At 40.3% G+C, this 27,940-nt stretch overlaps 1 protein-coding gene across 1 annotated transcript; it reads right to left on the reverse strand.

Moving 5' to 3' along the window:
* Window positions 1–892: 892 nt before the first annotated feature.
* On the reverse strand, window positions 893–4,174 carry LOC143865802 (uncharacterized). Its single transcript, XM_077375907.1, has 3 exons — window positions 2,647–4,174; window positions 1,811–1,961; window positions 893–1,709 (listed from the first exon to the last, which is right to left on the reverse strand). The coding sequence occupies exons 1-3, from the start codon at window positions 4,172–4,174 to the stop codon at window positions 893–895; spliced, it is 2,496 nt and encodes an 831-aa protein (XP_077232022.1).
* Window positions 4,175–27,940: the final 23,766 nt, after the last annotated feature.

Genomic DNA, 27,940 nt, shown 5'->3' on the forward strand with positions numbered 1-27,940 from the left:
TAACTTATATTATAACTTTAATTAAAAGTTTTTATAAATTATAATTAATAATTAATAATTAGCCATTAGAACCGAAGAACCGGACCGGACCGAACCGATTATGTTCGGTCCGGTTCGGTTCGGTCCTACTGTGTACTATGGTTCGGTTCGGTTCTTACAGTTCATGGAACCGAGAACCGAGAACCGAAAAAAAGGAACCGAGAACCGAGAACCGAACCAGTTGGCCACCCCTACCAGCTATATTAAAAAGGAAAAAAGATAATTTACAATCTAGGATAAATCATTCCCGATACATCATCAGAAACAATTTTTGCAAGTTCCTCTGGAACCAATTCAAGAGTAATTGAGTCTCCTTTACAGATACAGGTGGGTTTGGATAAGAAGTCAGCTGCTCTATTGCCTTCATGCCAAATGTGGGTCAGCTTCCAGCTCTCAAAAGAGTTGAGCATGGATCTAATTGATTCGAGCGTTGAGATTTTCCGCCATGGGCACTGCCAAAGCAGGTTTATGGCCATAACAGCGATGAGCGAATCAAATTCTATCCACAGCCTCTTAACTTGGTGCTTCGCGGCTAATTTGATTCCATGATGGATGGCTTCAATTTCTAATTTTTGGATAGGGTGAGGATTGCAGTTCAGAGAAGAGAGAAAGGATTGTACCCTTGTGGTCTCAGAGAAGGCCTCCAATCGAGGTGGTATCACTAGCCAGGGAGGCGTCCGGATTCAACTTGATCTCATAGGCAACAGGAGGTTCCCAATGATAGAATTTTGGTTCGGTGGCTTTGCTGAACAGGGGAAGATTAAAGGAGTTGGAAATTCTTTGGTTTTCTTTAGAGTCTTCATCTTCCAGCTTGAGGGCCAAATACGAGATCTCGTTGCACTGATAATTCTACTTAGAAGGAACCTTTTATGGGTTTTTTTTTTTGAAATAGTCTCGAGTTCCTTTCCTGCCAGATCAAGTAGATTGAAGCAGTGAGAAGAGTTCGGACAAAGGTGTAGGTCTGCCCTTTTTTCTTGAATTTGCTCCTAATCCAGTTTTCCTCATCAGATAGGGATTTTTTTTGCTTTCTTCTATCTGAGATGCGACGGAGAATCAATCGCCATATCCATGCCGAGTAAGAGCAGTTGAAGAAGATGTGGTTGACACTTTCGGAGGCAGAATTGCAGAGAAGGCATGAGCGATCATGGTTGGGGCCGAGGAAGTGAAGGTTATCTCTGGTACTCATTTTGTCCTGAAGAGCTTGCCAAGCTGTGATACTGAACTTCGGAGTGTGACCGGCGAACCAAACTGATGATACCCAAGGAGGTTTAGGATTAGGAGATCTAACGGCGTTCCAAGCACTACGTAGCCTGAAATTGCCATCAGATTCCGGCTTCCAAATCGGGTTAGAATTAGCAGCTTTTGTGTAAAGACCTGTATTGATGATCTGCTTAAGCTCTTGAAGATGAGGAAGCACTTGAATCAAATCCCACCCACCCTGAAATTTAGCCTCAGCAATAGAAGCTTTCTGGGGAATGAAGGATGTCGTAATGGAAGACTGGGCAGAGAGGGGACCATTTGGATGCCAAGGATCTGTCCAAAAATGCAGAGGGGTCTGAGTTCCGACAATAAAGCAGACATGCTTGCTGGCCATGTCACGAGATTTTATAATGCTTCTAGCTGCCCAGGATGGGGATGCAGGCATGGGGAGAGTCCATAAACTTCTTCCTCTGATGTATTTTCGATCAAAACAGGTAACCCAGGGAGAGTTTCTCTTGGTAAGGATGTGCCAAAGTTGTTTGATCTGGGCGGCCAGATTCAAATCTGATACCTTTCTGATCCCGAGGCCTCATCAAATTTGGGGCTACAAATTGTGTTCCAAGATACTGGGTGATGAGATTTCTCAAGATTTGAGCCTGCCCAGATAAAGTTTCGAAGGATTTTCTCAATATTATTGACAGATGCTTTGGGGATATGAAACGCTGCAGACCAATAAATTTGATAAGTGCTGAGAACGGATTTAACCAAATCCACTCTACCAGCTCTAAAAAGGTGATGGTTTGATCACAAAGAGATCCTTTGTTTGATCTTGTCCATGATAGGTTGGCAATCTCTAGAGGTGAGCCTTGAAGTGATCAGGGGAAGACCCAAGTATTTTATTGGGAGCTTTCCTTCTTCGATCTTAAGAATGTTGCAAATAGCTCTCTTGCTGCTGCTTTGGATGCCTGCAAAGAAGACCTCACTTTTGGCAGGATTAAATTCAAGGCCCGAGCAAATCTTGAATGACTCTAAGCATTTTAGGATCCCTGTAGCTGAAGTGATGTTAGGCTCAGCATAGATCATAAGGGATAAGGGATAAGGGATCACCCTGCCTGAGGGGGGATAAGGGATCACCCTGCCTGAGGCCATTTGAAGACCAAAAGAATCCACGGGGAGACCCATTGACTAGGACAGAAAAAGAGGGAGTAGAAATGCATTCAAGCACTCACCGGCACCAAATTTCTGGGAAGCCTATTTTTTGCATGAAGAAAATCAGGGTGGATCTGTTGACACTATCAAAAGCTTTTTTGAGGTCTAATTTAATACACATTGCTTTTTTTGGGTTTTTTCTGTGGAAATTATGACATAAATCATGAGCTAGGAGAATGTTATCATGGATACTCCTACCTTTAATGAATGCTAACTCGAAAGGGCTGATGAGGCTATGCATAATGGGTTTAAGTCTATTTGCCAGGAGTTTAGTGATGACTTTGTACAAGAAATTGCAGAGAGATATGGGCCTGTATTTCTCTGGGGAGCTAGCATCAGGGGTTTTGGGCAAGAGAGCTAGAAAGGTGGCATTTAGTTGAGGTAAGATTTTACCTCTTTGGAAGAAGAATTGGATTGCTTTAACAATGGCAGGCCCAATTAAGTACCAGAATGCTTGGAAGAAGCACCCATTGAATCCACCAGGGCCTGGAGACTTGTTCCCATCGGAGCTTTTGATGACATCCCAGATTTCGTCAGCAGAAAATTTCCTGGTAAGCCACTGAGAGTCAGCTTCCGAAAGAGATCTGGTAGGTTCGGGAATGCTGTTGGGATGGACTGGCTGGGATGATTCCTCCTTGTTGAGAAGAGAAGAGAAGAACTCAACCATAGTTTCTGCTATCTCGTCGGGATTAGTTGAAATGGACCCTTCAGTAGTAACAGTGCCTTGTATGCAGTTTTGGTTTTTTCGGGCTTTCATGGCCACATGGAAGAAAGCAGTGTTCGAGTCCCCAAGGTTCAGCCACTGGGATCGAGATTTCTGCCTGTAGAAAGCCTCCTCCTTTCTAGCCGTCCTAATGTATTCATCTTTGATCCAGACTTCTTCATCTCTCAACGCCTGATCCGTAAGGGAAGTTGCAATCTTTTCTTGAGTAGATTCAAGGAGCAGTCTCAACCGAGGAGCTTCAATGTCTATTCTGCCAAAAACCTCACGATTCCAGATTTTTAGACTACCTTTCACTTCTTTGAGCTTTTTGACTACAATGAATAGAGGCGATCCATCGATCTCTATGTTCCATGCTCTCTCCACGACTTCAAACACAGAGAGGTCTTCAAGCCACATGGAGAAGAATTTGAAAGGAGGTTTAGGGATTTGAGGGGATTGGTTTAACTGGATTGTAATAGGGGTGTGATCGGATAGCCCAGGGTGAAGGTAAGAGGCGAAGGAGGAGGGGTATTGGTAAAGCCATTCTTCGCTAACAAGGACTCTATCTAGCCTTCTAAACTTCCAATTATTCTCATTCGATTGGTTATTCCAAGAAAGAGTTTGCCCAAAGGATCGAAGATCAGAGACGGAGCATTCATCAATCCAGGAGTTGAAGTCTTCCATATCACGAGCCGAGGGACCAGTTCCCCCCAAGAATTCAGAGGCGAATCTTATGATATTGAAGTCTCCCATAATGATCCATGGGAGGGAGACACTTCTAGCAATGAGAGATAGATGATTCCACAGAACTCTCCTTTCGGTTCCTCTGTTTAGAGCATAGACAGAGGTAACTAGGAGGGTGATATTGGTTTGAAGAAATCTGACCTCACAGTGCATAAACTGATTTGCTTCCTGGAGGATTCTTACCTGCACCAAATTTGGGTTCCAAATGATCCATATTCTGCCTCTATCAAAGCTGTTATAATTAGTTGAAATATTCCAACCACTGCACATTTTTTTCATGTATTCTGGGATTTTGTGGATAGGAGCATGAGTTTCAAGGATGCTGAGAAATGGGAGATTTTCTTTACGGATAATATCTCTTATGTCCTTTCTCTTATTTTTGGTACCAAGCCCTCTTATGTTCCAGGTCCCAAGCTTAATCATGAGGATTTTGCAGAGGGGAGTTTTTGGTTGATCTTGTGTGATCAGCACGGGGGGAGGAAGGGAGATCAGAGGATTCGGGGAGGGTGTCCTTCAGATCAGAGTCAGAAGGTGGGAGGGAATTTTCGATTGGTTCAGTTAAGGGGCCAGGGGAAGAAAGAAGGTCAGAGGAGTTGGGAATACTGGGACCATCTAGACCCAAGGACCTGTTATTCCCGAGGATTGCACAGGGGCCAGAGGTGGCACTAACATCTTCATCCTCTGAAATGAAATCAAAAATTTTTTCTTCAGTGTCAACTGAATTGAGGATGTCGAATGGGTTCTGGGTTGTTACAATGGAGAGATTAGACTCATTTCTTGGTTGGGATTGGGGTTTAGGGGAAGAGGCAGGGGTAGAAGAATCCTGGATAAGATCAGGATCAGAGGAAGGGGCAGAGGGAGCTTTAGGAGGCTCTTTTCGAGAAATGGGTCTCCATTCCTGGCCAGGTTTGGGATTGGACTTTGCTGAAGCAGGGCATTTATCGGTTGAGTGGTTGAAAATCTTGCAAAGATTGCAAGACTGAGGTTTCCATTCGTATTCAAATAACTGGGTTGCGACCCCAAAGGGAGAATGAATTTCTATAGAATCTGGTAGAGGGTCCCCAGCTTCGATTTCTACTCAAATCCTTGCAAAATTTAACCTGGTTTCATCCGCTGTTTTGGAATCCATGTAGAGGGGATTTCCTATCACGCTGCCAATTTTACTAATATCTTTATTGTTCCAGTACTGTAAGGGGAGGCCAGGCAGTTTTACCCAAATAGGAATGGTAGATAGCTCAGGTTGTTCGAGAGGTAGTCCTGGAGACCATCGACGGAGGATGAGGGGTCTACTGGCATAAGTGTGTCCTCCCATTTCGAGAATTTGATCGCAATCTTTCCATGACTGCCCCAACTAATGTATAGTGAATTAGTGATTAGTGACTATAGCGGGGGTCTGTGCAATAGCAAGGGTAAAATGATATCATTAAATATATGAGCTATCTCATTAACCATTGAAGGTAATCAATCATGTTAAAATCCCAGGTCAAGGTTAAGGAAAATATATATATTTTTAGAATCTAAATCACCGTCACATAATGTAGAAAAACTAAACAAGATGGTGAATAAGACAGGGCGTCACCCTTAGCTCATAAAATAAAAGTGCAAAATTTTACTCAATGAAATTTTATGATTCAAATTATTCAAAACAGACTTTAAGATAAAAAATTCCCATATAGTTCCTATTCGGGAGTCACACTATGAAAGTACCAAATATTTCTAGAAGATAGATATACAAAACAGTAAAAAATTAACTAGATTTGAAGTACCAACTTGTCATAATTTAAAACTAGGGTTATTGAGCTCCAATTGTCTTGAAACTGGATTCATTTGTAAGATAATGAAGTCTGCTTTCTAGAGATATAAATATATTCTCTATACAAAACAACGTGAGGGCCAATCAGAATCCAATTGTCAGAATGATCCTATGGAGTTGATTTTTTGGGCACACTCAATCTATGTGAGGGCACACTCAATCTATGTGAGGGCCAATCAAATGAATGGTTTGGATCAAACAAAACAATGTGATCCCCATTGTATTTTAAGGTAATGTGTAGATAACTTATCTACACTAGTGTGTAGAAAATGTTCTCTCTCTCTCTATATATATTTATATATATGTGTGTGTATATTATAATATAGCAGGATGGGGGTTTCACTGTTCACGCCCACGTGGACAGTCCCCCATCTGGCTTTCGATCTACGTGGTACCCTCATTCCTAGGACGAAAAAAAATTTGTAAAACACAAAAGGATCCCTTAAATCTCTCTCTCTCTCTCTCTCTCTCTCTCTCTCTCTCTCTCTCTCTCTCTCATTTCCGCAGAGTTTTTATTAACTGGGCAACTTCCTCTAGCAATCTCCATATCTTTAGAAACACATAATTACAATTTCCTAATGCTACGATTGGTTGCTTGGAGTTGCTCGGAGAGTAGTGGAATAGGAAGTCAAAGGGAGGAGACAAGCATTTTGATTTTCCTAGAATTACCTCGGAAAATTGTGTGGTAGTGTTTGGTTGCACGGCAAATACTCAGAGAGTAGGAGAAAAAGTAGGGGGTGTCATTACCAATATAGGGAGAGAGGAGAGAGAGGGAAGAGAGAGAGAGAGAGCATCATTCCCTAAAAAATTCAACCATAGTTCTTTGCTTTTGGAAGAAGGGGATAAGAAAGAGACAAGCAATTATTACATGAGAGAAATCCAAGGGAATCAATGGGAGTCCAACGCATTTTGGCAACCAAACGTGGAATGGCATGCCAGATCCAAATCAAATGCAGATGGCTGCCTAGCTTTTGTGCAACCAAACAAAGCTGGGAATCATATCCCCCCCTCTGACGGATAAAATCCCCCCCTTTAACATTATTCGTTAAGTTTTAAAGGCAAGGAAAGACATTAAAGGGGGTGAATTTATCCTCAATCAATGAACTATTCTCACAGAAACCGTTAAAGGGGGGGATTTTATCCGTTTAGGGGGGGGGATATCATTTCCCTTTCCTAAACTCATGTAAATAACGCAATTCAAGAATTCTAGGATTTTTTGAAAATTTTGGCATGCACGTATATGAGGCTAAAACATTAAGGGGCCATTTGGATACGAGGATTTTAGAATTTGAGATGTCTTTAAAATTGTAGCTAAGAGACAAGAGAAGAAGAGGACCAGCCGTCGTTTTTAACTTCTCGCCCTTCTTTCTGTCAGCCAGAGAGTAGCAGATCCCCCCATATTTCCAAGGTTTAGAAATCTTAGGATGCGGGAGCGATTTTTAAAACCTGAATTTCTCACTTAAAATTAAAGAAACGTTGTCAGGACAGCATACAATAGCTTGATCATGCACCCTCTTTTACACTGTTTTCAAACTAAAAACCTAGATTTTAAAATCCGCGTATCCAAATGGCCCCTAAATATTCCATGATTTTCGCTCAGTTCCTTAAAAAACTACTTCTGGCTTTTCGGGAAAGGGTTTCCTATTCCTTCCACCAAAATCGCCAATAGATTTCCTATTGCATGTCTATCGTCTAAATTTAAAGTTATTCACCGAATTGTAAGCCAAAATTAGAAGGATTGATGGAGTTTTGTTTCAGGTTTACTTGTTGGTGGGAATGTCGAGAAGATAGAATTCTGTAGAGTTGCTTCAAGGCGCGTAATTGCTTTCCTTAAGACAAATTTCGCTCCCACCAGTTGTGTGCAATGGGAATCCGTGAATTGCCTCCAAGATACAATGAAGCCTTGTAGGAAGATGCTACAAATGTTTGATGATGCTTTGCACAAGCGTAATCAAACCCAAAACGCCTTTTTTAAGAACTTCAAGCCTTAGAGAAATCACTAAAACTGTTTCTGCAGAAAACAGTATTTAGTGCACTGTTTTTATGAAAACTAAACTTTGAAAAACAAGACAGTAGGAGATTGCAAGAGAGGAAGAAAAATGCAGCATTAACTCTCTTTGAAAAGACAGATTTATGCTCTTTTTATAGAGCAATTAATGTCTTTTTATTGAGAGAAACATCCCTTCAAGACATCCCTTGGATTGGTTTGAATAATGACCGTTTGATAGGGAAGAAAAATACACCACTAACTCTCTTCGAAAAGCAAGATGTCCTCTTTTTATAGAGCAATTGATGCCTTTTCATTGAGAGAAACATCCCTTCAAGGCATCCCTCGGATTGGTTTGAATAATGACCGTTTGATCGCAACTCTTTGTGATTCAACCGTTTTGGATCATCCACAAAGTTTCCATTGTGTTTAAAAATCATCCATGACTATTGGGAAGCAAAAGGGCATGAAAAGGTTTGAAAACGGAAGTGAAAAGCCATGTCTATTTTGAATAGCCACAGTCGACAGGGCTACCCCGGTCGCCCACTGATAGGCTTCTGGACTTTTTTTTCGATCCAAAGAACCGCGGTCGACCGAGCTACACCTTTCTGGAAATTGTTTACATTTTCAGTAACCAATCTGCGGTCGACTGAGAACCCGTGGTCGACCGGCTCTGTTTGGAATTTGTTTTTCTATTTGTGGACCCCGATCCTAAGAACGAAGAGGAAACGAGTCCCTACATCCGCTGGATCATCCACATGAAAGAGAGCTCTACCAAGGAACTCTCGAAACGGTGCCACCCTCATAGCATAGCACGAGTGGCGATACAAACTAGATACCTCTTGATCGAAGGATAAATCCCCAAACCACGACATACCTAAAATAATTCAGAGTCGCCATCCATGGATAGGCCATGGAACCCCAAAATCAAATCCTCTGTGCAACGGATAACCAGAAATATATATGGGTCCATGCCTGGTTACGAATTTGGAAGGTCCGAAGAGCACCTCATCCGCTCAAGTGCAAACACCTGGTCTCTTATGCCATTTACTTAATGATTTTGAAGAGTTTTGGGCGAAAGTCATATAAAATGGGAACGAATATCTCAGAGAAGACGTCTATCTAATCATGCATGTCTCGGAGATGATTAATAAGCACACATAAAAGAAATGAAATAAGTGTCACCTGAGAATAACTAGGTTATGAATGTCATACCTAATTGGTGTCTAAGTTCTGGTGTGCAAACACATGCATGCTACAGCTAAAAGTATAGGATCTGTACATGAAAGTAAGAAAACACAGCAAAACATACAACGCAATTCGATTATATACACGACTCGACAAGACGAATCCTAAAACTCCAAAGCAATACTTGACTCGGACCAGAATGGCCATCCACCCTGGCTGCTCTACGTATCCCGGCCTCGGGAAGAATCAGAATCAACGTAGTTCGATGACATATTCTAAACTACGATGCCTAACCATTTAGAACCGCTATTCTAGGCTCGATCCACTAGACTCAACTGCTTTTTAAAGCTTTTTGTATAATTGCTTAAGTTCATGTGAATTGTAATTTTTAGAACTCTCTATATGCCCTAACTAATGCAAGTTGATTAGCCTTAAGCTAATGCAGGTGGGCCCTATATCCTATGTGTATCTAGGCTGTGCAACCTAATGAAAACCATGGGCTGACTATATGCTTCCTAGTCTAGCCATCAGTTCGACTAAATGTCTAACCGATCAACTTGAGGCCTCCTAACTCTAGGGACTCACGCGACAGGACACACCATATCAATACAAATCAGGACAGCCTCCTAACTCTAAAACACCCAAAATATCTAGGACAAACTCTTAACTCTAGGGGAAGATCTCTTTGAAAAAGGTTTTGAAATATTTTTGCATTTTTTGAAGGTTTGAAATGTTTATTTTTAAAGGTTTGGGTGGACCTGGGATGTGGATTCCAAGCTGCACTACGTACCCTGTGGAAAGGAATCAAGCCAACGTAGTTCGGAACGAACTTCCTAACTACGCTCCTAAAAACACTCAACACTTGGATTTTTTAAGGTTTTTTATGTTTTCAAATGTTTTTGATATTTTTAAAGTTTTTCAAATATTTTTCAGTTTCAAATTTCTAATGTTTTTGGATTTTAAAGCTTTTCCAATGCTCTAGACTTTTAAATGCTTTCAATCTTAAAGGGAACACACGAGCACAACCACAAACTAGGGCAAAGCCCTAAATCCAAAGGGGAAACCCCGAATAAGTAACTAATGCCTCAAAGAGACGATCCACAACAAGTAACTAGCGTCCCAAGAACAATGAAAACAATCTAAGATCCCTAGCACTGAAGGCTTTATATGGCTAAGATAGTCTCTATCAACGGGAAGCAAGAATTAGGGGTTGCTATAAGGACTGAGCAAGTCCCCTAAAGACGGGCTTTGGATGACTCCTTCATTGCCCCAGCAATGAACGGGGCTACTAATATCTAAAAGGCGTCTAAAAGACTAGGCAAGTCTACTATACAAAGGAGGGGAACACTACTTGGACTGAGCAAGTCCCCCAATGATGGGCTTTTTCTATAGAGACACAACTTGTCTCTCTAAAGGGGAGGCTCCGACTATCGCCATCATTGCCTTAAACATTTCCTAATCATCTTGATCAAGAAAATAATACCAAGACCTAAATGATACATTGCATTCTCTTGATAAACATATGCGAAACCCGAAACCAATAAATTTTGAGCTGAAGAAGACAAGAACCAACAAATATAATCTCGGTTTATGACTCAAATTCCTACCCCCAAACAACGCAGAGTATGATCCGAATGAGTAATACTGCATTAAAGCCTAAGGACTCAGGTGAGTTAACAAAGCAGAACCCAAGAATCCCTACATTTTAGCAATTTGATCAACGTAAAGCACAGATTGAGCGAGGGTTATAAGACTAAAATTCACGAGCTGCAAAATCTACGAGAATTTGGAGCATAACATACACAGAGCTAACGGTCATTCAAGATTTATTAGATATAAAGATTATCAATGGAGTGCTAAAACTAGTATCGATGCTCTAACTTTGAGATACAAATCCCAAGGAATTCCAAGATCTAAATGAGATTCTTAACAGCCTAGAATTCACAGATGACAGATCATCATACATAAGTACCAAAAAGAGTTGGAAAGGGAACCTACTCAAGAAATACCATTACTAAAGTATGGCTGAATTGGCATTATATGCCATACAATCTGATGACAAGGGAAAAGGTAGCTCACAGGGGTTACTAGAATCAACAATAATTAGGATCAACACATGTTATTGCTTCTAAAACCTTTACCATAACAATCATTTGATTTTCTGTACACTTTAAACCATGTGAAATTTCCAATGTTCTTCACCTTATAAATCCAAGGAAAATCTATTTCTAATTGAAAGGTAAAATCCTAGCAATTAACCTAGATCAAAATCACAATATTAAATGACTACAATTCTCAGAAATTAACATCAGAAATCCAAATTGTAAAGCCAAATAATTTCCAAATGTGAAAAATCAATGCCAAGCTCTTGATCCATATCGAAATCATAACACCAAATAGGCTATAAATTTCAGAGATTAGACCCAAGAATCCAATCTAAATTCAAACCAGCATGTCAATAAGAGATGCCACTAATTGAAGAGCCTGATTTGAATCTAAATCACATTCATATTGGATAGAGATTTCAAGATTGAAAGCAGAATCAGGTATATGAAACAAGAAAAGCGATCATAAAAATTCAATGATTATTACTTGATCCGGTAGTTGAAGAGACCGCTGATTCTAGCAAATATGAAGCTACTAGGGTTGATGGTTGTCGACCGGTGATGATAGAATTTGCCGGAGATCCGCCGAGGAAAATGGAAATAGCTAAAGATCTGAGAAGGAAGGAATTCGCGGAGACAACGAAATTTGTAGATCCGACCGGAGAAGGACGGAATTCGCCAGAGATCCCTCAGATCTATACAAGATCAACGGACCTGAAATGGTGTAGATGATGATAGAATCTAAGATAGGGCCGCCGGATTCCGGCAAGATTTACTGGAGAAGACGACTATTTCTCTCTCTATTTTCATATCCGAGCTTCCCTCTGCTTAAAACTTGAGTTTTCAAGCGAAAATGAAAGAGATAATGGTGATGGATGATGCAAAAAGGTGGAGAATGATGAAGGTTAGGGTTTTAAAACAAAATGAAGGTGGATATGGCTTTACAAGGCTCGAATCAGTAACAAAGCTGAGACAATTGAAGTAGGAAAGTGAAGAAGAAAGATCCGACCCAAAATTGGCCGGAATCCGGCAAGGGCGTGATCGGAGAAGGAGATTTTGCCGGAAATTGGTCGGACATTCGGCAAGGTGATCGGAGAAAAAGAAGATGAGCTGATAGCGAGAGATGATGAAGAGGCCGCGAATCGGAGGTGGAGATCAAGCTCTCCTCTGCAATTTCTCTTCCTCTCCCTTCATTCTCCCTCTCTCAGTCTCTGAAATGAGATATCTAGTCCCCCCCTCTTCAGAACCCTAATTTGATAGCTTTTACTAAGGAAGTGATAAATTCACACCCCCTCATTTCAGTGAACAACCCACCCCAACGCATTTTGGCTACAATTTCTTAAACTATAAGGGCTCAAGCAATAACAAGGATAAATGAAAAATACTAGTATATTTGACCCCTTTTCCCTTTTATAGAAAATGATATATAAAGCCCTCCTCCCTTTGTCCTTATTCAGCCCCATCTAGGTTATTATTTGACTATTCTTCCTACAATAAAAGAGGGGTGGCTAAGATGATTTCTCTTTACATTCTTATGAAATGAATGGCCCTAATTCTTCTCAAGTTCATCCCCTTTGATTGTTGTTCTACTCAAAAGAATGAGTATCCGCTCATTTTATCTATTACTCTTATATGAAAGCGCGTCCACAAAAATTGATTCTAGACATCCATTTGATCTCTCTTCTTTTGATGGCTAGGATAAAATCATTGACTATTTTCCATGGAATGAGAACCAAACACTAGTTTTTGGAAAATTTTGAGAACTAACACATGATCAGTACAATCATATCCTATGTTGTATTTATACAAACCCGGCTATTTTTCTTCATGAATTGGCTCACTAGTGGGTTCAATTTTAGTACACCTTTGTTTTGATAAGTGCACTCTCTTAACTTGGTAAACCACCCACCTTTTGTAAAATTTAGCCCTCTTTTGCTTCAAGGGACAGCCCCCAACCTAATGTACTTAAGAACCTGTTAAATCTATAAGGGGTGACTCAGGTAAGCAATGGGCCTAATTTTTGCTCTTGATGTTGTTGGCCATAGGTTAGTATTGGCACACCCTCTATTGGATATCTCACTCCCCTTCTGCTACACTATGACGCTCACTCGTTTACTAAGCAAACTGCGACAGACTTGGACGAAATTTTGTAGGGACCTCGGTGAGACCCTAACCTAGCTTAGGATGAAATTTGGGTCCTAATTCACTGATTTGATGAGGATTTTTAACCACATAACACTATTAAGGGTATGGTCAAAATGGGGTGTCTACAGATGCCCCTCTTTGGCAGAGCGTGCTTGTCACGCGAATGACAAAGCTGAACAGACGACACATTTTGACCGACCCAAATATGAAGCAAAGCAATTTCTTTGGGTTTTCAATTTTATGAAGGGTATTTTCCAAAGGAACATAACCAAATAACCCCGCAACAAGACTCTAAGGCTGCGAGCAATAAGGAAATAGCCTCTCACCGACTCTTAACTCGGCAATATGTTACAGATATTACAGATATTCATTTTGCTGCGATTTTAGACAGCTTATTGGTAGAATTACATCAATATGTGGTTTACGTTGATCAGATGTTGTAGACATCCCATTTTGACCGAACCCCAAATGGCATGGTTCGAGTGAAACGCTACTAGACTAGTGTTTTAGAGTCCCGATTTTCTTCTTAAAGTAGGTTGGAATCCCAAGTGGGTCCTCGCAAAATTTTGTTAAAATCCGTCATGGTTTGCCTGGCAAATAGGAGGGGTAGATTGGGTAGTGTAATATAAGCAATAAGGGGGTTGATTTAGTCAAGATGAGGGCTGTCCATGGGAAGAAAAAGAGGTAAATCTATTATTTTTACAAAAAGGGGGTGAATTAGCCCATCTAAAATCGATCCAACCTTGCGCGCCCATCACTTTTTGGCGCGCTCATCAGTTGGTGGAGTGCCAATAGTGGTGATCTCATTTTGGGTATATAAAAAATCACAGTGAAAAATCAAGGGAGGAGGTTTTCTCATTTTCGCTAACAAATTTCGAGAGAGGATTTGAGAGAGAGAGAGAGAGAGAGAGAGAGAGAGAGAGAGAGAGAGAGAAAAATTGATTGCCCAAACCCTAACCCTTATTTTCCCATTTCCGATCTCTTCTCTGAGCAAAATTCCGGCGAGAATACAAGTTCCGGCCGGTCAATGATTTCCTGTAAATCTTGCTTTCTCTTTTGATTAACCATTGGATCTGTGATTCTTTTGTTTTTCTCATTTTTCAAAACTAGCTTATCAAACCCTAACCTCTTAACTTCATCTTCTCCGACCGAGCTCCGGCCGGTCATTGCTACCTTCGATCCAATTACCCTATTTTCAGCCTTGAGATCTTTGATTCAATCTCAGCAACTTTGGACTCACCTTCCTTTTGTTAAATCCGGCATTGAACCTCATTCTTTCCGGCAAAATATTTGCCAGAATCTGATCTGGTTTTGATCTTCATATATGTGTGTTATTAGCTTAGATCTGAAGGTTTTGAAGCTGATATAAAAAAAATCAAAGAAAAAAAAAAGAAGATATGCGCTACTGTTGTTTGTAATTTGTGATTGGAGAAGCATTAGATTGAAGAGGAGGATAATAAGGAAGAAGGTAATAGTCCCTGAAATTACCTTATGTCTCATTATATCTCCAGATTAATGTTATTGTGTTCACTATTTTGCTTGATGCCATGTGATTGTGATTAATGTTCGGATCTATGCAAATTTTCCATGAGTTGGAGTTATCTTTGTTTCATGATGCATGATAATCAGTTTTGTTAAATTAAGCATAGTGTCTTTATGATTTGAATTTGTTTCTTGTGGAACTTTATTTGATTGTATCTGGTTATCCTCCTATAGAAAGTCTGAAATAATTCATTCATCACTTGTGAATATTTCCCTCAAATAATTACAAGTTAATAGGGGGTCTTATGATTTGTAATCATTTTATTTTTAGCAATTATCTGATGGAATGTGATTGAGTAATATGATGTGTGTGTATGTGTATAAACATGTCCCTGTTATAGTGATATTTGGTTTAAATGCAAGCATACCAAGAGAAACAGTTTTCCGCCTGTTGGGTTGCAGGTGACATGTTTGTTTTAAAGCTTCAATGAAAATTGGTCTTTTGCCTCAAATTCAATTAATATATTAGTGTTACATCAATGCATTGAGAACCTTGAGACCCTTCTAATTACCGTGAGGCCAAAGGAAGGTCACTTTGGATTTGTACTCATGACCTGCTCTTAGTAAAAAGGGTGTTTTCACTTGTTCCTCTAGTGATGCTTCCAGGGTTGGACGGTTGGGATTACTGAGTAGAAAAAGTTGTTTTCATTTGATAAAGGTGGTGTTATTTGATTCTGTAATGTATACCTTTAAAATTTAAGTATTGGAGGTCAGGCCTTGTATTGGAGTTTAGACTTTAGCCCATGTTTTGAATTGGAAATGTGATGGCATACCTTGAACAAGAGTTGCCAGTTCTCAAGACTTATATTCCAAACTTGAGCAAGGAGTTCCAACACTTGTAGCTAGCTAAATGAAAGATCCTTGGAATGCCATTTGTCTATGTTGAAATTTAAGATTTTAATAAGCTATTGTGCATATTTGAGCCAAGCAAGCTTATACCTCGTAGTTGCGTTTTGATTTTTTTTTTTATCACTATGTCTGTACAAAGCTTTAATCATAAAATTTATCCATCTATGTCTTTTGAGTTAAATGAGTGTATATGCCTAAATGCTGATCATCATGTGGTTGAAATCTTTTTCTCTTTCTTAATCTAATGACTATGATAGTCATTTGGGAACCATGATAGTTTAATTTTTCTTACAACTAAAGAAGAACATAGATTATGCCACGGTTGAGGTGTAGAAGGTGTGAGTATATGTGCATCTATATGTGTATGATTTGTACATGTTAGTGTGTATATGTGCATGTGAATGCTCAATTTCAGTTCAATCGTGTCTTTATCATCTTGTGCATGCCTATAGATAGTTCTGTTCTAATATGGCTAAAAGGAATTTCTTTTAAGCTTCATGTTATATGCTTAGGGATCATTTTGGAAACCTATTAGAATTCAAAGTCATGTCTCTTGCTGTTGGTGATTGGAATTTTTATTTTTATTTTTTTTGAAAAGCATAAGAGCATAGTTTAAGTTGGGGTTATTGTTTCAATGCCATTGCTTGCTACACACAGGGGGTATCCTCAATACAGTTGCTCCATGGTGTACGAGAAGCCAATCCCTATTTTACTGTGTAACATGATTTCCTATAGTTTATTATCAGTCGGTTCAATAATGAAAAATGAGAAAAGGAACTCTCTATAAGGTTATGTAACTAAGCATGAGGTAGATATATGTGCAAAGTCCTGTTATCAGCAGTTTTCCCTTGTTATATATGTTTAGGAGCTTCTTTAGTGATAGTAATGGGGCACTGAATATTGTTGTTGTGTTATACATTGAGGATGTTGGATGAGTCCCATAATGCTAAAAATCCAACTTGGAAACTGAAGGACAATAGAGACAATTACCCTACTTGTTCGCATAACAGAGTGCTAAAATAATTTTTGAGAATTTAATGTCTGGATATTTCATATTTTCATAATTGTGCCCTTGTTTCATGAAAAGTTTAGATTGTAACATTTATTGCATATTCCAGAATAGTAGCATTACCTGTTCAATTTTAGCATGATTAAAGATTTTTCATACTTGTGTTAATTGTTAACTGGTCCATTATATTTCAAAATTTTCAAGGAATTTTTCATGTCTTTGTTTCGAGTGTTGTTATTGAGTGTTCATTATTCACACCGCTCCTTCAGGGAATTCTTTTAGATATTATGACTGTCATTATAACTTCAATGTTTTGGTTCCAAGGTGAAAAATATCTTGTTTGTTATTTCAAATAGTTGGCTAGAATTATTCTATATCAATGACACTAGGTTTGTTGGTTTAGTTCTTGATTTTCTTTCATGACATTTAATCATTCATCAGAATTTACTTGCTTGTATAGTTGAATCACATGTTTATAGGGTAACCTAAATTTGCTATATTCATTGGAGTAGTTGTGATTGCCATTGTATAGCAGGGCCTATGTCAAAGGTCCGAAAGAAATTATGGTTTGCATAGATGTCTTAGTTACGGGGTGTAGACACCCCATTTTGACCGAACCCTAATAAGCGTCGGTAGGATGAAAACCCTACCAAACTAGTGTTTTAGTGTCCCAAATTTGTTCCCAAGCTAGGTTAGGGTCCCACTAGAATCCCCATAAAATGTCATCAAAATCCGTCGTGGTCTACCTAGCAAACGGACGGCATTTGTAGAGTAGTGTAATGTTGGAATAAGGGTGGTGATTCAGCCAGAAGCGAGGGTGCGCAGGAACCTAGAAAACCAGTTCAAATTTTCTGTGGTGGGCTGTCCAGGAAGATATAGGGGTATACGGATTAATACCCCCCCACCACCTTCTTCTTCTACCCTTCCTCCACCTCCATACCCATTTCCCCTAATATCCAAACCCACCTCTACCAACCACCACAATCCGACCACCCCCTACCGGAATCCGACAACCCCCATCCCTCTACCTCCGATCATCTTCTCCGACCCCACCCTTTTCTCTATCTTCATCTTCATCTCCCATCATCCATACCCCCATCTCCATCAATTCCGGCCGGCCGCCATTAAATCCGGCAAGCCCCATCCAACCTCTCCTTTCTCCCACCATCTCAGCCATTTTCTCCAAACCCCATCCCCATCAAATCCACTCCAATAACCACCTCCATCACCCCAAACCCATTTCACCATCAACACCTCCATCTCCCAAAACCCATTCCCAACTACCATTCGCCGGCCACTCCCACCTTCTCCAACCATCAATCACCTTCCCATAGCAGCCACCTCATTTTCGCACCTAAACCCTCCCACCATTTTCATTTCTAAACCCTCTTCTCATCTCCGACCACCTCCTCCCTATCTGCAACCCATTTCCATCCATAAAAAAAAAATATCTCATTCGAAGGGAGAAAACAGAGAGAGAGAGAGATGGAGAGAGAGAGAGAGAGATTTTGGCAGGCCTTCTTCTCCGACATCATCTCCGGCCAACCACCGCACCTCCATCAAAGCTACCCCAAACCCACTTCCATCTTCCACCACCACCACCACCTTCACAACCTCCGATCGGACTTTCACATAAACCCACTACCATCAGCCACCTTAAAACCCACCTCTACCCAATACCCAAACCCATTTCACTTCTTTTCCCAATTACCATTTAACCCCCATCGGCCACCTCCTCTGCAAATCACCATCACAGCCCATCTCCACCCAAACCCACTTCACCTTCTCCGTTTACTTCCGCCGGAATCCGTCAAACCCCAACTCCCGTTTACCAGCAAAATCCATAGATTCCGGCCCGGAATCCGATCATCTCCTTCCCCTCTCAGCCACACTCCCAACCCCATTCCATCTTCTTCCCCTAAACCCATTTCTTCTTCCCTCATCAAACCCCACCCAAACACCTCCACCACCACCATCTTTTCCCTTTCTTTTCCTTCTTCTTATTTTTCTGTTTCTCCACCAACCACCGGACACCATCAAATCCGGCCATCCACCAATCCCACCCTCATTTCCACTTCTCAAACTCCCCGAAACCCATTTCATTTTCTTCTCTACAAACCCGCATCAACCTCACTCTCCACCTCCCAAGACCCAAATCCACCATTTTCACCTTTTCCATAAACCCAAACCCACTTCTGTTTCCTTTTTCACAAACCCCATTTCTCAGCCACCATTCCACTCCCACCATCAGCCCTCTCTACTCTCCATTTCAAATACCATCTCTATCAACCCCGTCTGGATTCTCTTCCATTTGCGGATTTGATATATTTTTGCAAATCAGCGGAATTTCAATCATATTACTCGAAGCCTTTGTGGATTTGGAGTCTCTTTGTGCAGCAATGGCAGTCAAATGAAATTTTAAGAAAAGGAAGCAAGGAGGACCTAAATCAATTCAGCACGCAGGTAATATTCGATTCTTCTTTGAAGGTTTTCTTTTTCTCATGATCTTTTGGATAAAAGTGGTGTTTAGAGCATAATTAGACTTCGGATGTTTTAGTTGTTGCTAAATAATTTTCGGTATGAGCTTAGGGTATAATGAAACTGATTTTAATCTTTGCCTCCCTGTTACTAAGGTTACCCTCTAAACTGTGTGGGTATGATTTCATAAGGTTTGAGCTCATAATTTTCTTAAACTTTGTTCATTTCTATACATTTAGTATGTAGTTGTTGACATTCAGACAGCTACCCTGCGTAATATTCTGGAATTATTTGAACCAATTGATGTTCATGGAATTATTTGTGAATCTTTGAATCTTATGTGTATTGAAGTCTTTTCATGGGTTCTCCTTAATAGACAGCAAGCGAAATTTGAATTTTGTCTGGAAACTGTTTGATCCGAAAATAGTACCTCCTTTCATATTACTATCTGGTTTGTCCTATTCTCAAAGCATAGTACTACAAAGTGTTATTGGTTTTTTTTGCTGTGGGCATCATGCTTTGACTGTTTCATTGGTATGAATATGAGAATGCTTTATCATAGACATTGTGTTAATATGTTTTGTTCACTCATGAGGAGATAATACTGGTTCAGTCATGCTTTGGTCTCTTTCCTTTTATATACTGGTGGCAAAATATGGGAATGCGGATGTTGAGACATGAGAATGATATTACTACTCTGTAGTCCAACTTCGGTTATAAATAGCATGGGGGGAGAGCAAACCATTTTAAAAAGTTGTACTAATCCGAGAAGTGGGGTATTCTTATAAGCTCGCTTAGGATTAAAGGGCAAGTTGGGTTGGGAATAATCATTATAGTGTTACAAATGCTGATACCTTTTGAAATTATATATATATATATATATATATATATATATATATATATATATATATTTATATATATATATATTTTACATGCTTGGTCTGTTCCTTTTTAGGATTTGTTCTTTCTTTAGCAAATGGATCTCCCTGTTCTAGAAATGGAACCGTTTCGCGACCGTTTTCCTTCTTATCTAAGGATTCTATAGGGGTTTCTCTTTCTTTAGAGGTTATTCTTTTTATCTTTTAGAATTATTGGCCTAGGAGGTTGTTCATTTGTAGCCCTTCTTCATTGCAAGAGCTTTGGCGGCGCTAGCTGGGGCCTCTCTTTTAAGAGGCGTGTTGTGTATCATTAGATAGTCTCCCATTTTGGAGATCACCTTGGTCTCATTAGAAGAGCACCCATAGGACGCTTACCTAGCCTTAAGTAGAACCCCCCTTGAGTAGAGGATTTAATCCTTTTAGACACCCTTAAGTTTTATCCCCCTTATCATTGCAAGGGCAACGAAAGAGTTATCTAGAGCCCTCCATTTTAGGAGACATGATTTGTCTCGCTGGGCAGCTCTCCTCTGGAGACAAGCCTCGTCTCTTAGAACCTCCCCTGCGTGTACCCCTGCTAGTTAAAGACCAACTCGGTCTATTAGTTGCCCTGCCTATTCATTGCAAGGGCGATGAAGGCGCTAGCCCAAGCCCATCCTTAGGGGACTTGCTCAGTTTGAGTAGAGCTCCCCTCCTTTGTATATAGGAGACTTGCCCGGTCTCATCAAAACCCTTGTCTACATCATTTGTGTCTCAGAGACAAGCCTTGTCTCATATAGAGAGTTTCCCCTTTAAGAGGCTTACCTAGCCTCATGTTAGAGCCTTCCCTGCTTGAGATCTTAGATTGTTTTCTCTGTTCTTGGGGCACTATCTTTCTTGTTGTGGTTTGTCTCTTTGAGACGCTAGTTGCTTATTTGGGGTTTCCCCCTTTAGATTTAGGGCTTTGCCCTAGTTTGTAGTGTTACTTGCGTGTTCACTTTAAGATTGAAAACATTTAAAGGTTCAGAGCATTGGAAAAAGCTTTAAAATCCAAAAAACATTAGAAATTTGAAATTAAAAAAATATTTCAAAACTTTAAAAATATCAAAAACATTTGAAAAACATTAAAACCCTTAAATCATTTGGAGTGTTAGGTTTTAGTTAGGAGAGTTCGATTTTCGAACTACGTTGGCTTGATCCTCTTCCACGAGGTACGTAGTGCAGCTTGGGATTCTTATCCCAGGTCCAGCCAAACCTTTGTAAATAAATCATTTAACCCTTTTAAAAATACCAAAAATCTTCCAAAACATTGTTTTTGAAAAAATTCTTCCTCTAAAGTTAGGACTTTGTCTTAGATAGAGAGTTTTAGAGTTATGGTCTTACCTTTAATTTGTTGTCTGTTTGTTGTGTGCTTGTTTTGGAGTTAGGGGTTTGTCCTAGAGTTATAGGAGCGCCTCCGTCCGGTCAGTTGGTGATTCACATCGCCGACTGATGACTAGGTCTAGAATGCGCTAGTGATCCCATTGTTTTCCTTAGGAAATACAGCCTAGTTACACATAGGTTGTAGGAACCACCTGCATTTAGTTAGGGCATATAGGGTGTCCTAAAATCTATAATTCACTGGAATTTAAATAATCGTTCAAGAAACTTTAATAACTGGTCCGATCTTTTAGATTGAGTCTAGGATAGAGGTCTAGGTGTCTTAGGCATCATAGCTTAGAATAGGCGCGAAGAACTACGTTGCCTTGATTCTCGTGGAGGCGGGGATACGTAGGCTTCTTTTGATGAACATCAGATCATCCAAGGACTCGGGCTAAATCGTTTAGAGTCTTAGGATTTGTTGTGTTGTTATATTGTGTATTTTGTTGTATTTTCTTACTTTCTTGTGCAGACCTTATACCTGTAGCTGTAGCATGCATGTGTTTGTCCACCAGAACTTAGACACCAGTTAGGTATGTCACTCATAACCTAGTTGTGATTAGGCGACACATCTTTTATTTTATTTTATGTGTGCTTATTATTTCTATTCTTAGGAAATGCATGCTTAGATAGACGACTCCTGATGATTGTTCCCATTTCACATGATTTTTGCCCAAAACTCTTCGAGGTTAATAATAAATGGCATAAGAGACCACGTGTTCGCACTCGGGCGAATTGGGGGCGCTCTTCAGACGTTCTCCATTCCTCACCAGGCACGGACCTTTTGTATCTCTGGTTATCAATTGCAAACAGAGCATTTGTTTTTGGTTCCATGGCGTGTCCATGGATGGCGACTCTGAGTTATTTTCAGATATATCTTGGTTTCGAGCCCTGGCTCCGGATCAGGATGTATCTCTTTCTTTTTATATCGCCACTCATGCTATGCTGTGAGGGTGGCAACAGTTTCAAGAGTTCCTTGGTAGAGCTCTCCTTCACGTTGTGGAGATCCTGAGGGTGTTAGGGACTCGTTCCCTCACCGTCCTCGGATCGGGGTCCACACGGGGTGCTGACTCTGGTAAAGTCTTTGATTGTGGCTGTCTAGCGGCTCCTAGATACCTCCCTTATTTATTGCAAGGGCGATGAAGGCGTTAGCCCAAGCCCAACCTTAGGGGATTTGCTCAGTCCAAGTAGTGTCCCCCTCCTTCATTTAGTAGACTTACTTAGTTTTTTAGACACCATTAGATGGTAGTTAATCTCTTCCTCATTGCAAGGGCAATGAGAGAGTTATCTGGAGCCCCATTAGGAGACACACTCGGTCTCATTAAGGTGATTCTCCTTTGAAGATATGCCTTGTCATTTTAGAATCTATCCCTTAGGGAGCCCATTTTTAGTTTTGTAGAAAATTAACCCATGGGAGGCACACACTGCCTCATTAGAGTTTAATTATACCCTTGAGGAGACAAGCTCTGTCTTGCTATAAAGTCATACCTTCTTAAGGAGACAGGCTTTGTCTCATTAGTGAGTTTCTCTTTTAGGATGCTTATCCAGCCTCATGTTAAAGTTCCCCCTTCTTTTGGAGCGAGTCTTTGACTCATTTGACCTTTTAGTGGTATTATCGGAGAGTCTTTGACTCATTCGTCATTTAGGTGGTATTATTAGAGAGTCTTTGACTCATGTATATCATTTCTTTAGTATTATCAGTTAGGAGTTTCTCCTTAGTGTTGTTATCACTCTTCTTTATTAGAGACTAGCATAGTGTCATTAGAGTTTTGCCTTTTGGGATCTTAAATCATTTTCTTGTCTTTGACTTTGGTTTACCTGGTTTAGGGGTTTCCCATATTGACCCTAGGTTTTGGCCCTAGGGTGTTGCTTTGTGTATTCCCTTAGATCTTTGACCAAAAGGATGAAAACAGTTAAAAATTCAGAAAACATCTAAAATATTTGAAAAATCCAAAACAAATATTGGAATATCTTAAAACATAAAAAACATTTGAAAACATCAAAAACTTTAAATCATTTGGAGTGTTAAAGGTTTTAGTGGTAGCTAGAAGAGTTCGCTTTCGAACTACGTTGGCTTGATCCTCATCCACGAGGTACGTAGTGCAGCTTGAGATCTGCATCCCAACTCCAGCCAAACTTTATAAATAAAATTTCTAAATTCTTTCTTTAAACAAATCTTTTATACCTATTTTTAAAAAGATTTTCCTCTAGAGTTAGGACTTTGTCCTAGATAGAGAGTTTTTTAGAGTTAGGGGTTTGTCCTAGAGTTATAGGAGCGCCTCCGTTCGGTCAGTTGGCGATTCATATCACCGACTGATGACTAGAATAGGATGTGTTAGTCCGCCCTTTGTTTTTCCTAGGAAACACAGCCTAGTTACACATAGGTTGTAGGAACCACCTGCATTAGCCTAGGGCTAACCTGCATTTAGTTAGGGCATATAGGATGTCCTAAAATTCACAATCCATTGGAATTTAAATAATCGCTCAAGAAGCTTTAATAACTAGTCCGGTTTTTTAGATCGAGTCTAGGATAGAGGTCTAGGTGTCTTAGGCACCATAGTTTAGAATAGGTGCGAAGAACTACGTTGCCTTGATTCTTGTGGAGGCGGGCATACGTAGGCTTCTTTGGATGAACATCAGACAATCCAAGGACTCGGGCTAAATCGTTTAGAGTCTTAGAATTTGTTGTGTTGTCATGTTGTATGTTTTGTTGTGTTTTCTTACTTTCATGTTCTGATTTTATACCTTTAGCTGTAGTATGCATGTGTTTGTTCACCAGAACTTAGACACCAATTAGACAGGACACTCATAACCTAGCTATGCTTAGGTGACACTTTTTTCATTATTTTGTGTGCGCTTATTATTCCATCCCCGAGCCATGCATGTTTAGGTAGACGTCCGCTCATGGATATTTGTTCTCATTTTACATGATTTTTGCCCAAAATTCTTCAAGGTTAATAATAAAGGCATAAGAGACCAAGTGCTTGCACTCGGACGAATTGGGGGTGCTCTTCAGACCTTCGCCATTTGTAATCAGGCACGAGCCCATGCATATTTCTGGTTATCCATTGCACATAGCATATTTGTTGTTGGGGTTCCATGGCCTATCCATGGATGGCGACTCTGAGTTTATTCTAGGTACGTCTTGGTTTCGAGCCTTGGCTCCAGATCAAGACGTATTTCATTCATTTATTGCCAGTCGTGCTATGCTATAAGGGTGGCATCCGTTTCGAGAGTTCCTTGGTAGAGCTCTCCTTCACACGTGGATGATCCAAGAGGCCGTTGGGGGCTCGTCCCTCGCCTCTCTCTCGGATCGGGGTCCACAGATGTTGGTAATCTTACAGATGAAACTTGGAAGAAAAAAGCATGAAGAACAGATTTGTCCTCTATATGCCTTTTAAATTCGAGGTAAACATTCTTTCTTTTTCTCTGCTCTTAACTTTGGCATTTTCCATCACCTTTTTGATTAATTCTCTAATCTAATGGCTAGAAATGTTCAATTGGGGAGATTTTCAAACTATAATGTCTTAGATGGTCTTAGAATTTAGATTATTCTGCACCACATGGTATGTGGGCTAGATAAGATCTTCTCGTTGTATCATCTCTCTGTTGTTTGAGAAATTAAAAAAGGTTGCAAATGGAGAGTTTCCTTTCTGTGTGAAACTATATGCGACCCTATATGTTGTATCGATGAACCTAAATGTGCAAATATAGAGAGAGTTTCATTTTAGATTCCACAGTTTCAATGCTTTAATTTTGCATCATTGCATTAATTTTGAAACAATATCTTTTTTTATTTCATTTCCTTTCACATTTTATTTGAAACTACAATTTGATCTTATTGTTGATTTCCAATTGCAGGATTTGACTTGCATGTACTAGGGGTGCAAGTTTGGCCCTGTCAGCCCTGACCCGCCCTGAGCCCGAATAGGGTCAGGGCTGGATTTTCTATCCCTGAGGGCGGGTCAGGGTTCATTTTTTTAGACCCTGACTCAGGTCGGGCGGGTTTTGGGTTAATGCCTCTGGTACCCTGACCTGGCCCGACCCTGAGTTTTCTATTATAGAATTGAACCATATGTGCATGTTTCTTTTGCTAATGTTTTCTATTATCTTGGATTGATGTTTCTTTAGATTATTATTATTAATTGTCTCTATTGCCCGTCATGTTGTTGAATTCATATTGTCTTATTTTGTTCCCTTTCTCTGTTTATTGATCATTTTGTTCCATATGATAAGTGGTTACTTTATTTTTGGTACTCTTAACAGGTATTTGCACTAGGGTCAATTAGGGATGCCCTGTAGGGCGGGTAATGGATTGAGGTTTTCCGGCCCTGACTCAGGGTCAGGGCGGGTCAGGGTCGAGATAATGGGATTCAGGGTTGGGCTAGGATTTTGAAAAACCCGACCTAACCCGACCCTGTTGCAGCCCTAGCATGTACTATGTTATAAAGCTAGCATTGCATGAATGACACAATTTAGCAATAAAGGATGTTAGGATGGAGGATTGGGTGTATATTTAGAACATGTGAGCAAAGCCTTTAAATTAGACAATTTTGATCAGTCAAAGGTAGGCCTTAGTAAAAAGAAAATCACTGTCACTAGATGTGGATGATTCTAATTTCTTCTCAATTTAGTCATACCATTATGGCTTTTTTTGGAGGCAACATGAGTCATGTCCCCAAGACTACCGGTAATATGTGCTACCCCGTGGACAATTCATTTACTCAAATTACCTCACATGCCTCTCTTTCCTAGGGTTGTTTGCTCCCCTTTGGACAATTCATACCCCTCGATTATCTCACATGGCTCTCTTTCTTAGACCTGTCAATGAATCCCATTCGGATCGGATCGGATCAAACGGTGCGATGTTGTCCCACTAGTAGTACAATAAAGCAGGATGGGGGTTTCACAATTCACGTTGTCCCATCCACCATTCGATCTACGAGACATCCTACTTCACAAAATACATAAAAACTAGGGAAAACTACTAAAAATCCCCAAAGATCAAAACATATCTACATCAAAATTTTCGTAATTACCAATGATACAATTTTGTGCCTAAAATAGCTTTTTATTTTTTATTTTACCCATCTTACCCTTATTTGTAGATAACTTAGAAATCCCTAAAATCTCTCTATCACTAACGAGATTTAAATCCTCTTAAGTATTTATTTGGATGGCTGGGAGCATGTTCCACTCATAGGCCATTGACGATCCAACGATTCAGATTGGTTGAATGGTTCAATTTTGTACCACAACTGTGGGGTCCACCAAATGGGACCATCCAACTTAAAAAACATATGGAGAGAGAAAGTAACCCAACAAGTTAATGCTTATCAATCAATTGGTAAAAGGGGGTGGACAACCTGCTACACAGGTGAATTACTTACTCAGCATGTTAAAAAGGAAGATCACCTGTTGCATAGGAGAATGACTTGCTCATTCAATCTTTTCATATCGTGTTTTTTTTAATTAAAATAATAACACTCTTAGTCTCTTGCCACAGCCGAGCAGCTGAAGAGACTAGTTTTGTCATCCCCAATTTTCGTATTAAATGCTGTTGCAGATAATTTAATTCTTGTCATCATTTCAAATTCCCACATTCCTTTATTCAGCTTATTTTTCGAGGGATGATTTTCTCGCCCCCTAAGGACAGCAGGATTTTTCAAAAATAGGGAGCTGATAATACACCCTACCTTTCAACGTGAATCGTGGGCAAGTTAAAAGTATCCTATTGGGGGGCCAAAAAATCAGCTCCCTATTTTTCAGTGCAGAATCCTTACACCAGCAGAGCCAATCTTTCTCCCTCCCTCCCTCCCGGTGGGGTCAGCAATTAAATGGTCTAGACCTATGAACAAAGTGGGCCTCACTGTTTCTCTAAAAACACCGTGCATCAACAAAAGACACCACTAGAGGCTAAAACCTTGTGTGAAGAAAAGCATAAGCTGGTTAGTACAGATATTGCACAGCTAGTTCTGCCTTTTACTGGTAATGACAGCTTTGACACGGTCCCCAGTGTACTAGTTGAGAAAGAAACTTAGACCTCTCATTCAGCCTCTCTTCTCAAAGTACCCAAAGAGGGTGAAAAATCCTTATGTCTTCTTGATCCCAAGGACAGTACTTGTGCTGCTATTGCTGAAAAATCCTGCTGTCCTCATGACTCAAAGGAGAGTACCAGTGCTACCCTCACCCTCTCTAGTAGCTACCCGGAGACATCCCCATCGCAAGCTGGGCAAAAGTCAAAATTGCTTGTCTCCTCTGCATCACGCTCAGCAAGGGCTAGTGGAAAAAGACCAAGAACCCCTTGAAGCTTCTGACCTCCTTCCCTTGGCTCTTACCTCCTCTAGGACTCAAAATTGCAGTTCTATTGTGCTGGAATGCCCCCAAAAGGACAATTCTCAAAGGACCATTTCCCATCCATCAGATTTCCCATCCATCAGATGAGTTTTCTAATCTGCTTGGGGGGGAATCCATTACCTTGAAGGAACCCTATCTGGTTCTTCCCCTCCTGTTAGGCCTGAAATCGATAACAGATACGGCAGTGACGAAAGAGCTGATCTGGCGGGCCCAAGGGACTGAGCTGAAGGAATGAAGCCCTGCACAAGAATGCACGAGGTCATAAGACTAACCCAGAGTCGTACTCCGGACGGGCCCTT

Source organism: Tasmannia lanceolata, unplaced genomic scaffold (assembly GCF_043159265.1).
Source record: "Tasmannia lanceolata isolate RefF3 unplaced genomic scaffold, GAP_Taslan_0.1 ptg000112l, whole genome shotgun sequence".
NCBI classification, from domain to species: Eukaryota; Viridiplantae; Streptophyta; class Magnoliopsida; order Canellales; family Winteraceae; genus Tasmannia; species Tasmannia lanceolata.

Coding starts and splice junctions, on each gene's coding strand:
- LOC143865802 (XM_077375907.1), bottom strand. CDS start 4,174: ATGAAAAAAATGTGCAGTGGTTGGAATATTTCAACTAATTATAACAGC. Junction 1,962..2,646: donor CGAGTTAGCATTCATTAAAG/GTAGGAGTATCC, acceptor ATTGGTCTGCAG/CGTTTCATATCCCCAAAGCA. Junction 1,710..1,810: donor GAGGCCTCGGGATCAGAAAG/GTATCAGATTTG, acceptor AAAATACATCAG/AGGAAGAAGTTTATGGACTC.